This window comes from Pseudophryne corroboree, chromosome 5 (genome assembly GCF_028390025.1).
Source record: "Pseudophryne corroboree isolate aPseCor3 chromosome 5, aPseCor3.hap2, whole genome shotgun sequence".
In the NCBI taxonomy this organism is placed as follows: Eukaryota; Metazoa; Chordata; class Amphibia; order Anura; family Myobatrachidae; genus Pseudophryne; species Pseudophryne corroboree.
In genome coordinates, this window is record NC_086448.1 from 557,448,744 (window position 1) to 557,462,337 (window position 13,594).

At 37.1% G+C, this 13,594-nt stretch overlaps 1 protein-coding gene across 1 annotated transcript; it reads right to left on the reverse strand.

The window, feature by feature from the left end:
• Positions 1–9,152: 9,152 nt before the first annotated feature.
• Positions 9,153–12,865, reverse strand: PRL (prolactin). Its single transcript, XM_063924965.1, has 5 exons — positions 12,838–12,865; positions 12,132–12,313; positions 10,841–10,948; positions 9,544–9,723; positions 9,153–9,433 (listed from the first exon to the last, which is right to left on the reverse strand). The coding sequence occupies exons 1-5, from the start codon at positions 12,863–12,865 to the stop codon at positions 9,242–9,244; spliced, it is 690 nt and encodes a 229-aa protein (XP_063781035.1). The 3' UTR covers positions 9,153–9,241.
• Positions 12,866–13,594: the final 729 nt, after the last annotated feature.

Here is a 13,594-nt window from a genome sequence, read left to right on the forward strand (position 1 = left end):
TGTCCAAAACCCGGTTCCTATCTATTCCCTTTTCCGGTTCCAATCCTAGTCAGCTATTCTACAGAGCAACTCAGGTTCCTGACCTACAGTACTAATCTGGGTCAAGCCAGGTCAAAGGCTACTTTTCTCACTCTGCATAAAATATTCAGTTTTCCCATCAACAGCAAGAGCTTCTACGGTTCCAGACCATCTGCATTACTAACTCAGTTCAAGCCCAGTCACAGTCTACCACCAAGCTCCCTGTTGTATCTTGATGATAACTCCAGTATCTCCTGTCTACCAGGAACAAGTGTGCACCTGAAAGTCATAACGAATACCTTGTTCCTGTTTCAGCGGTTACTGCTCAAGCGCAGATCATACATTAGGCCATCCAGGTTTCACATATCTCAAACAGACTCCAGTCCAGTCTGAGCCCAGAATCCATATTCACAGACAAAATAAATTGCGACAGACTATGTCGCTCTATTGATGGTTTAAGCAATACAGTGACAAACAGCAGTCATCTTAGTTTACCATTATTCGTTGAATACTGAAAGGTGATATAAACCATTTAGTGAGTGCAAAAGGACTTTTTCTTGGCATATTAATGTGTGCAAAATCCTTCTCCAGTACATAATGTAATGATTCTAATTACCGAACATGTTTGTGTATTAGAAATAAAGAAGTGGCATTATGGAAAATGTGAGTGAATAAAATTTGACATAAGAATAATTGAATATATTTTAATATATTTTAAGTGAATACAGATTAATATACAGATATAGTAGCATTCAGGTGTCCCGCAATGCTTATGCACAAGCACACACATCTTGGGTATGACTTAGTGTGGCAGGCTGCAACTATTCACACCTGCAATTGCACAATATAAATTTAATGGATTGAGGGTATGAATATAAGCATGCTCCCGTGTGCGTGTACGAGCACTGCAACTAAGTAGTCACAGGTGCGAATAGCTGCAACGTGGATGAGTGTAGCTATTGTACATTTGTTTTACTACAATCTCTTAAAAATTAAGTCAATATCAATGTCTTTTGGACATCACGGCATATTCCCGAGACTATTTCAATATATACAATACTGTATATTTGGATTACAATATTTTATTGTGATATTGGGATTTATCCAAATATTTTCATTATTGTTCAGAATACCCATTTCTTTTCCCCCCATTAAATATTTTTTTGCATTTCTTGTATACATTTTTTGTTTTGAGTTACTCTTAAATTTTCCATAAGATTTTAGTATATGCAAATTAATTAGTAACACTGTCCTAATTTTATCTAAACTCAGCAGGTGTTAAATGTGGACAAGAAAGTCAAGCCATTTGCAGTGCATGGAATGTACAGTGCAGAATCCAATCAACAAGCATCAAGAAATAGCATGTCTGTAGCTTTATAGACGGAGCATAAAACCCCCCAGAGACTCTTGTTTCTGGGATCATAGCAGTAGATGCAAATAAGTGTAAAAGCTGAAGTATATAGACTTCCTATTTTCCCACTCACTTACTGTAGATACACTTTTTCATTGGTAAGGCCTTTCTAGAGACTTGGATTTCAACACACATCTTGAAGTTTGCTGGGCAATCTAGTTAGGTGCACTAATGCAAAACCTTAATTACCATATACTATATTTATAGTGATCTTTTGTATGCCTAAAATTGAAAACTGGGTGAGACAAACTGTTATTCATCAATTCCAAATAGCATTTCTTTGGATTTAAAATTTAGAACTTTTAGAATTTCTGAGGATTTTATACATGAATAATTACAATTTATATTGTCTAAAATGCACAATGATTTACTGCAATTACTGTACCTGTTTCAGTAAATAATATAGTGTACAGTTTCTTTTTGGGATCTTATTTGTGCCATGTATTTTTCTTTACCTATTTAATGTTCTAAATGAAGAAACATACTGTACTTTCTAATTTTATTTTATAACCTAAAATAACCTATAAAATAAAGTTTCAGAATCTTTCTTAAGTACAGATTTTAAATGTAACTTTGGTAAACTGTGCTAAATTAAAAAAATATCCATTGTTATGAAAATAAATAAAACAACAGCTGCTAAAAACCCAAGAAAACTGGTAGGAGACAAAAGCAATTGACAAAGAATAAGTAATCAAACAGTTAACAAAAAAGGAACCATCAGCCAAAACCTGTATAAACATAGATTTTCCAAATTATTTTTCTTTTTAGTAGGTAAAGCACAAGTACCAGCACTTGTTCTGTTGTACTTTTGAATTCTGAAAACATAAGTGAATACATTTACAAAATTATTAAAATAAGCACCTGCGTAACTTATCCAAAGTTTGATAGCTACTATTAATCTCATATCGATTTATATCATTAGATGAGTACCTGGACCTTTTTCCTTAGAACTGACACCTTTTTTTTTATAACAACACAGCATTTTCCTCTTTTATTGTATAATCATATACAGAGAGTAAGGGCGGGTCACACAAATAAAGAGCCTGATTTTGGACCTTGGTCCCAAGTAGTCACATGTGAGTGTGTGTGTGTGTGTTACCTGTTTTATTTATTACTTAATGGATAGCGGTGTTAATTACATGTTGGATCTATTTGGGTTGTCCTAACTGGTGTCTCAGTTTCCAGATACCATATGTGACCTATTGTGTCATAGAAGTGAACACTCACTAGCATATCTCATTTTTCTTTTTCATGACTTCAACATCTATGCTCATAACACATATACAGTAAATACCTATCAATGTAGGTTTTGGGGTATATTATTACAGCTTTAGTAATAACGTGTGTATTAAAATGATACAATGTAGTAATTATTTAAGCTTGTTTTTAGTGGAAGAACTTAAATTTCAATGAAATTTTTGTTAAACCATTCTAAATGTAAGATAATGAAATGTTGTTTTCTATGATTTCATCTATGTAATGTTTTCAGATAGGATACATATATGTCTGTGCTTGAGAAATCATGGTCCATTGTCTTGGATGTTATTGTTAAAACATTATCATATAAGGACCTATAATTATTACATTTAATTTTGAATATAAAGAAAATATTCGACAAACAAAAAAATGATTTGTATTATAATGTTAGAAGACAAAAAAAAAATATTATTTTTTTCAAGAAATCCTTATAGTAGAGAGTTGTAAGTGTGAAAGGGAGATATGCTGTTCCCTAATGGCTTATTACCATCATATTTGCAATTCAGATCAGTTGTAAATTGACTGAAATTCTTAAACACATAGCAGGCAGTTTAAACTAATGATTGTCTGGAGGTTCACGTCTGACATGAACTAAGCTTCTGTTCAAAACAAATTGCAAATAATTCCTCCCTTAGAGTCAGAATGTCACATTTTAAACCTTACATTACTGTTAGAATCTGTCGGTTAAATAAAAAAGTTCTAATTCATGCAATTGATACGTATTTAAAAGTACATGACTTTTTAGGTATTTTGTTAAATGTATTCACTTTTACTATTATTTGAATGTATTCTTTTTTTCATTTTTAAATATCTAATTGTAAAGTAAAAGGTCCTTGGGGCAGTAGTAGGCCCAAGTTGCTTAGCAACCCTCAGCAGGTAGCAAGGATTCAGTTCCAGCTGTCCTGATTCCTTTCTAAGAACTGTCTTATTACTGTTTGTGTTAATCTCTAACTAGGCTTTTAAAACTACGTACTGTCTATTGCTGCTTTGATAATATTACATAGGGGGCTTTCAATCATTTTCCCAATGGTATTCATTTTAAGAGATATTTCTGAATTTTTTAATAGTGATAAATTGGGGAAGGATTAGAAATACTTATAATAAGTTTTATGTATTGCTTAAATTATTCTGTTTGAAGGATATGTCTAGGGTTGCCAACGGGACAATTTCTACTCATGTTATTAATGTAATCCATAGGACTGAAATATGACAGAGAATTTTTTTTCCAAAATGCATAACAAACCCTAAATGTGATGTGAATGAATGTGCATGATCTGTGTAAATGAAACAGATGTATGTTGGTAAAAAAATATACTGTCTGTAATTGTATATATACAGTACATATGCCTGTTTTGTTTTTAGTGTACTGGCCCAAAACAATGGTTTTTTTTTTAAGTGAAAGGTCTATACTATTTAATAGACTACATGTTGTCTATCTTGTTAGTGCACCCCTCTTTGTATGTTCTCTAACATATGACACAGATAGAGATACTTGAAATTCATATTTATTTTCTTTGTATTTTATTTTTATTTGCATATGCCAGGACTTACCTGTAGCGAGCATGGATAGATTCAATATAAACTTAATATAACAAATGTTATTAGCTAGTTTTAGATCCAAACCAGAAAATCTAATATACTGTAAATGTCACCTACAAATCCATGTGCTATTCTTTAGTTGCTCTTGTAACTATACAGGACTTTCTGTGATCAATGGGATGTGGTCATAATGTAAAAATTTCCAATGACAATTGCGCATGTGCAGGTCAACGCACCTCTATGTGCAATAAGAGTCATAAGCCCGGAGGTCAGAACTTTGCCCATGAGCATTAGGTAGGTATTCATGCAATTTACGGCCATATGCGATACATTATACATCACCATGTTCGTTTGGTCTTGACAAAGCATCCTGCGAGACCTGACAAGTCAACACACTTTATTACCATGTTAATGTGAGTAATAAATTCCTTACTCTGAAGTGAAGAAGCATGGTGAGTGCTCTCTGTTTTTCAAATATATACAGCCTTCATTACGAGTGTGCCTTGAGATTACATACCCCAGCAATAGATTATTAGGAAAACTGTGAGTGCTACTCCTGCATTTGAAAAAAACAAAACATATATATATATATATATATATATATATATATATATATATATATATATATATACATACAACCAAGTAGTTCCGGCACTCTCATTATCAAGATCAGCGTCCTGCATACAGATCGTACTGCTGCATACAGATCCAGTAGTTCCCTGTGATGGAAAACAAGCACGGCACTGCAGTAATTATGAGAGTGAATATTTTTACTCCATGCTGATTGCAGCGTTTTGTGGATAGCATTCCCCGTCTTTAGGTAGCATACATGAAAGAAACAGCCACAGGGACTTACCTTATATGCTACTCGGTGCAAGCAGCTCCCTGTACGCTCCGGCCATGGGGGCACGTGACCGAGGAAGCATGCGGTGCCCGATAGTGTCATCATCAAACGCCATTCCCCGGCTGTTGCTGTGACAACACATGACGCTGGTCGTCTGCTGGATATCATGACAGGGGGCTACAGAAAGATGAAAATGAAAAAGTGTGATAAACAAAATGAAATAATGACCACTGGAATACAGAGGGAAAGCAAACATATGAAGCAATAATAGGACAAGAACGGCAAGGGGGAACAGTGTGACTACTGATAGCAGTGACAAAGAGTCCGGACAATGCAGAGAAAGCAATATAAGTTACATTAGAGTGTTCCACATAATACATTCATTTAGAACATAGGGAGTTGTTGTGTTCAATCTATGTATCCAAGTTGCTTCTAACTTGGTGAGCTTGGCCAGTCTGTCTCCACCATGCATAAGTGCAGGGACATGGTTAATGATCTTATAGTGCAATGCTGACATCTGATGTCCCTTATCTCTGAAGTGGGCTGCTACTGGCTGATCCATTGGTTTGCCATTCAGAGCAGCTTTAATGGCAGATCTATGTAAAGCCATTAAAGACTTTGAATGACCTGGATGTCATGCCAACATAGTACAGCCCACATGGGCAAATGATGATATAAATAATGAACCTGGTAGTGCAGGTGACGAATAGGCATTATCCAGACTCCTTATTGTCATTGCTACCAGTAGTCTCACTGTTCCCCCTTGCTGTTCTTGTCCTATTATTGCTTCATGTGTTTGCTTTCCCTCTGTGTTCTAGTGTTTCTTTATTTCATTTTATTGTTTCACACTTTTTCATTTTCATCTGTCTGCAGCCCACAGTCGATATACGGCAGAGGGCCAGCATCTTGTGTTGTCACAGCAACAGCCAGGGAATGACAGCGGATGATGTCACTAGTTGGCACCGCATACTTCCTTGGTCACGTGCACCAAGGGCCAGAACGGACAGGGAGCTGCTTGCACTGGGTGGCGTATAAGGTAAGTCCCTGTGGTTGTTTGTTCTTTCATGTATGATACCTAAAAATGGGGAACGCTATCCCTGAAATGTTATAATCATAATGGAGTTAAAATACTCTCATAACTACTGCAGTGCCATGCTTGTTTCCATCACGGGGAACTTCCGGATATATATATTTATATGTATACTGTACATACACTACACGCATACATTTGCAGCATCTGGTTGCTGATATGTTAACTATATGATTTTAAGACATATTGCTTTATTAAAATGTATTTCTGTTAAAAATGGGACATTGTTATACCTATAACTACAGACATATGTTATAGGATAAATTACAGTACATTATTTTAAAGTGTCAAGTTGAGTATACTAATGAGCAACAATTGTCATCCGTAGTTAAATTATGGAGCAAATATGAAAGAAACAGAATGCCAGGCAGACACCCTGGCTGTGCTGAGTCACTAAATAAATTTATGGAAGTAGAGGGGTTGACAGCATAGAAGTACAGTATGAGTGGGCGAGTAGGCTAAATTATCCCTGAGGTCCAGTTAGAAATTCAGAAACTCTAAAATGCAGTGCACCAATATAGTTAGCCAGCAGTACATTTGCTAAAAGCATGCAAGATCAGATAATGGGGGTCATTCCGAGTTGATCGCTCACTGCCGATTTTTGCAGTGCAGCGATCAAGTGAAAAAAAGGCATTTATGCGCATGCATATGCCCTGCAATGCGCACGTGTGACGTATGGGTACAAAGCTCTTTGTGGTTGTGCTCAGGTTCTAGCAAAGTTTTCATTTTCGCACTGGTGGCCGCAAGAAGATTGACAAGAAGGGGGCGTTTCTGGGTGTCAACTGACCGTTTTCAGGGAGTGTTTGCAAAAACGCAAGCGTGTCTGAAAAAATGCAGGCGTGGCTGTGCATTCGCTGGGAGGGTGTATGACGTCAAATCCGGACATGAATTGGCTGAAGTGATCGCAAGCGCTGAGTAGATTTAGAGCTACTCAGAAACTGCACAAACTGTTTTTGCAGAGCTCGGCTGCACATGCGTTCGCACTTCTGCTCAGCTAAAATACACTCCCCAGTGGGTGGCAGCATAGCATTTGCACAGCTGCTAAAACTAGCTAGCGAGCGATCAACTCGGAATGACCCCCAATATACTGTATATGCCCACTCAAGCATTATTTGCACCTAACTCTTAATCAACCAGTTAATGGGCAAATCTTTATATATATATATATATATATATATATATATATATATATATATATATATATACTGTATATATATATATATATATATACTGTATATATATATATATATATATATATATATATTAAGCTTTGATTATTAATTTGCTTGATGCATTTGGAAGCATGGTAAATACAGTATGTGAAGCTAGTGAGGAAATAAGCTGTTAGGGAAAGTAATTCAGGTGCTGAAATAATATAACTGACGTTACACCTAATCTATAGCTGCAAAATAAATGATGCTTCTACATGAAAACCACTACCTAATATCAAATGGCACACTAATTTTATTTTATAGAGAAAAATAACTGAATATTCTGATGTGAAGATTACAGTATATGATTAAAATATATCTTTATTTTAAAATGTCATACAGATTTTTTTATAACTACCATCCAAACAATTTCCATGTAATATTTTTGTCTAGAGACAAGACGTATTGTTGATTATGTTCATTTTAAATAGTATTAGCTGTCAATCAATCTATTGTTTAAGAGTACAAATTGGCAAACTGACAAATAGTACTTGAGGGGTTTGGCGTGAATGACCGCTGGGCTGGATGCCGGCGGTCAAATAACAGATGCCGGCATTCCCATGTACAGTATGTAATCCTGATGGTGTTTTTTTTGTAATCTAATCCCTGTTCCTTACCCCTAACTCTCCTTTCCCGCAGCCTAACCCTAACCTCCCTCCTTAGTGCCTAAACCTAACCCCCCTGCCCGCAGCTTAACCCTAACCCTCCCAAGTTAATGCCTATACTCCCCCCCCCCCGATGACCTTAACCACCACTGTCCACAGCCTAACCTTAACCTCCCACCCCTGAAGTCTAACCATAACACTCTCCCCCCATGGGCACCTATACCTAACACTTCCCACTGGCACTAATGTGAGCAATGCAGGTATACTTACAATGGTCAGGATCTTGGCTGTTGGAGTTCTGGCTAGGGTATCTTGACCATGTCGGAATCCCGATGTCAGGATTTTGACGAGGGTCGGGAATCCGGCATCATTTTTTTGGCAGCTGGGATCCCGACAGCCAGGATATTAACCGCATCCCATTTAATCATATGTAAACATTGCAAATTATTTCAAGGTCCAAACCAAATGTGTTTTGCAGCCGGCAGTGAGACATTGGGCCTAATTCAGACCTGATCGTAGATGTGCTAAATTTAGCACATCTACGATCAGTCACACAGACATGTGGGGAGACGCCCAGCACAGGGCTAGTCTACCCCGCATGTCAGGTCTGACCCCCCCACCCCCCACCCTCCCGCACAAGTACAAAAGCATCATACAGCTGCGATGCTTTTGTACTTTAGGAGTAACTCCCTATCAGCGCAGCTCCTGTGTGCTGGCAGGGAGCTACTCATCGCTGTGAGGGTCGCAGCGGCTGTGTGTGACGTCACACAGCCGCCACGACCTGCCCCCCCGCAAGGTCCTGGCACACCTGCATTGGCCGGACTGCGCCCCCTTAATGGCAGTTAAATGCCACCGGCCCGCCCCCTCCCACCCAACGAACACCTCTGCCTGTCAATCAGATGGCCATCGGCTGTCTGGCATGCGTCGGCGCACTGATGCCCCGGCACATGCGCAGTTCAGAACTGATCAGCTGCTGTGCGAAAACAGTGCCGATCAGGTCTGAATTAGGCCCCTTGTTCCATCTTTTTGGCTTTCATTGAAAGAGAAAAAAAAGCTTGCAGAGACTCATATGCATTCAAATTTTTTATTAGGGATTTTGCTACATGTATAAAATGATCTATTTAAAACTAAGTGAAACAATAAAATGTGAACTACTATAACATTTACTTCTCATATATGTTGATAGAAGTAATATAGCTTTTGCCAGAATAAATACATATTTCATGTTCTGGTAAGTTTGCAATAATTTATGTGCAATGTCAAAGATTAACAGTTTCCCCCATGAATAAGGCGACATTTTAAAAGCTTCAAATAGTTATCAATTTTATGTGAATCCCTACGAAGACAGTGGAGTAGGTTGTAAAAGGAAAACAGTCGGGAATTCTCATCTCCTGGTATTCCAGCTATTGGACCTGGCCATGGTGAGTAGATTTCATTTTCTAAATCACCTGGATGAATCTAGAAATAAAATAATGCAGATTGAGTTTGTATATTCTGCAAACATAAAGGTGCACTTTAAATGCTTGCATATATTATCGCTTGTAGACATTTATTTATATTACATTTACCCTTCCAACAATTCTTTCCATTCCTTCCAGAAGACGCTTAGATTGTTCTTCAATTTCTACAGCTTTCCAGAGGATGGTATCTGGTGCCTCACGAATATCTTGTACTTCAGACACAATGTGAACCAATGGATCATTCCAGGATCTTAGAACTTTCAGCACTAAGTTCAGCAGATCTTCATGCTTTATTTTTTACACAGAAAAGAAAAACAGAACTTTCTCAAATATCAAATCTTCCTTCATTACAAATTTTTATATAATCATCATCATCAAAAAGACAATCATGGTAAAAACATGGAATAAGAAATTGGATTAAATTGGAATTAAGTTGTACTTCCAACCATTTTATTTGATTACATACCTGGACAGGGAAGCAGAAAAGCATGTTGTGGAATAGAAGAATCAATTGAATATATTGAAATACAGTATTTAAAAAAATAATAAGGATGAACATGTCATCACTTCTTCTAAGGCTTCTTATATCTAGCCTCATCTGGTCTACAGCAATGGACTTGAGTTCTACACAAGTTCAGCCAAAGTACATAACGTCTACACATAAACATGGGTCTTACCAGTGAATTAACAAAATATTACTTTATAGTAGACAATTATTTTTGGAAGAGGAGAAGAATAAAAAGGAAATGTGCTAATTTCAATATACCATAGATTTCTTTCACTATGCATTGACTTTGTATATTTGGGACAAAAAGTCCATTCTGGTCAATTGTGCCTCTGAAGTATTCATTTATATTGAGAAGTCTTGCACATGCAGTACAGCAAACAAGTATTTATTTTTGACATTGCAAACACTGTATTAAAACAAATAAGGGTGCTTTAAGATAGGAGAGGGCTAGTGTGCATACACCATGTGGGCCCCCTACTCTCTAGCAATGCAGCAGACTCTGGCTATGTGCCAGAGTCTGCTGCGCATGCGCATGTCTCTGGTAACATAGTGCCTGCACCTTGTTATTGGGGACATCTATACTGCATATGCGCAAATCATAGGAAAAATGGCTTCCACATAATTGTCCCTGTATTTGGGAACAAGGTCTGTGGTGTGGGCCCACCACACATCCTTCACCCATTGTAGATACGTAATGGGATACAAAGTACATTATTGATTATGATAATGACAATGTTAGAAATTCAGTGTCTTTTTTCTAACTAATGCAATGAGTGTACAATAAAAAAAAACTGTATCATACACAAAATGCTAGAAATACCCATCCCCCCAACAAAATCTGTGTTTGCTCGCTTAATGAAGATTGATTTTTAACTACAGTAGTTGGGCAGTTCTTACTTGTATTTGCTGGGCTTGCTCCTTGTCTTCAGGTGTATTTAGTGAAGACGTATGGCAACTCATAACAGATTTTGCAAGGAACCTGCGATCTGGTGTAAACCGTTCATCCTTTTGAAGAAGCATACAAATGTTATTGTTTAATTGGTAGCAGATAGCACACTAACTACTTTAATCAATGTAGCATTTCAGCACTAGACATCCCAGATAAAGGCAGAGTCCCATATATTTATTTTTAATTATCCATTCTTGGTATTGTGCTATCAAAATGAAAGATATATTAAAATACATAAGAAATCAATCAGTCACTCTGCTCATTTATTCCTCATTAACAGAAAAGGAACCTAAAAAAGTTCCTGATGAAAGATGTTATCTTTCTGCATTCTGATCCACTGCACCACTATTTGATCTTACATATGCACGCTACACTTTCAATACCAGCAAAGGAACTTTACCTCCAATCAGCCAGGTAGTGCTATTGATTCAGTTTTGAACTTCATGGAATTCTCAACATTACAGATGTGCAATGTTATATAGTTATTCGCCAATTAAACATTTTCTTTGCAGTTGACCATTGAAGTTACTATGAATTTATTTGTTTATGTATATAAAAAATGTCATCTCTGTGTGGCTTTAAGTATATATGATATTAAATACTGTTAATTTTTTATTTAAAAAAAAGCTCCTTGAGAGGACTGCAAAATACAGATATTACTGAATAATATGCTCCTACCAGAACAGTGTAACCAATAGTAGTATTGGGGCTAATTCAGACCTGATCGTAGCCATGTATGGCCCTCCCCCCTCCGCACAGGTACAAAAGCATTGCACGGCGGTGATGCTTTTGTACCTGAAGAGTAGCTCCCTACCAGCGCAGCTCCTGCGCACTGTCAGGGAGCTACCCGTTGCTCTCCGGGTTGCAGCGGCTGCATGTGACATCACGCAGCCGCCGCGGCCCACCCCCACACCATCCTGGCATGCCTGCGTTGCCCGGACCGCAGCCCCAAAACGGCAGCCCAATGCCGCCAGTCCACCCCGGGAACGCCTCTGCCTGTCAATCAGGCAGAGGCGATCGCTGGTCTGAGATGCCGATCCCATCTCTGGCATGCGAAAACGCACAGCAGTGATCAGGTCTGAATTAGCCCCATTGTTCTAACAAAACATTATAAGCCAATCATTTACTCTTCGTTAGCAAAATTGATACTCATTTTACCTAATTTTTACTATTAATTCAAACAAATTATCTTATAAAAAAACATCTTAAATACATATCTGAATATAGTAATATACTTACAAATTCATTGAACATTTCAGATGAAAGAGAATGAATGTAATGTGAAAGTTTTACTGCACGATCAAAGAGATCTCCAGTAGATATTTGGCAATTTGTGCCCCCATTTGGACATATTGGCTGTGGTGTTACCCCTTTTTCTGTTAGTAGTACACTGGATCCCACTAATATAAATAGCAGTATACCTTTAAAAAATAAAAAATAAAAATACTGTATATCATTGTATAAATGAATAAACAAATGATGACACTGAGAAAGAAAAGAAAACTTTGAAGTAGCAAAGCAGAAAAGTTTTTTTTTTTACGGTAATCTTGACATACTGGTTATTGCCACATGATTCATTTTCATCTATCTTAAAATATACATTTATTGAATAACATCCTACATAATGTCCCAGAAATTTACATACACATGTTTTATGTACAAAGCACTATGACAGCTTCCATTATTGTCAAAATGTATCCAATAAACATGTCTTCAAACTAAATTAAGAAAATATGCTCAAGCTTGGTTTTGATATTATGAACAAAACTTGTGTGTTGAATAAAGATCAAATAGAATTCTAGCTTATGATCAAGATATTCCTATTTTATGCATTTTCAACTGCTGAATATGGAATTATACAGCAGTTGAAAAATATAGTGAAAATAATTTTCAAGCATAAATACATATATAAAACTGAAATACTGTATATAAAACAAAAAAATACCTTTAAGGGTACTCATCAGATCAATCATGACTGAGAAAGTATTGAAGACGAGTAGACAGTCTTTTGTGTTCACGTTCAGCATTGCCCTTTTTATATCATTAGACACCTTAGATGAATTTATGCAACTTCCACCCTCATAATCACAAACATCAAATGTCCTTATCCCTTCATTCATATTCACAAATGATTTATGAAAAATAATGTGATACATTTATTTAACTAACAAACTTGCGTGTGGGACAAAACACTGGTAGGTCACTAAGGAAGAGATGTAACAAACCTTGGAGAGAGATAAACTGGAGTAGTTGCCAAAACATGCAATCTATTTCAAACTGTCATTTTAAACACTGTGCTATAGAATGACAGAAGGTGCTTTGTGCAACTTGTATACATTTTATATCTCTCCAAAGCTTGACACATCTCACCCCAAAACTGCTAAGCAATGTAAGATACAGGCTGTGGTGTGACAGTAGTGCTTGACAACTAAACATAGAAAAGTACCTTGGTGAACCTATACAAGAGAATGATTTATTTCTCATTGCCAGCTATACTACTACATTGTTGCAAATGTCCTTTCAGAAGTTACAAATCAAGTCTGCATATACAGTATGCCACTGGAACTCCTTTTAAAGCTTTGAAGCTGAAGTCTAAGGGGCCCTACACACCTGGCAATTGGCCGCTGAGGTGCCTGGCAGCCGTTACGGCAGGTGGGCAACCCAGCAGCACGGGGGGGGGGCAGGTGACGGGGTGAGTGAAG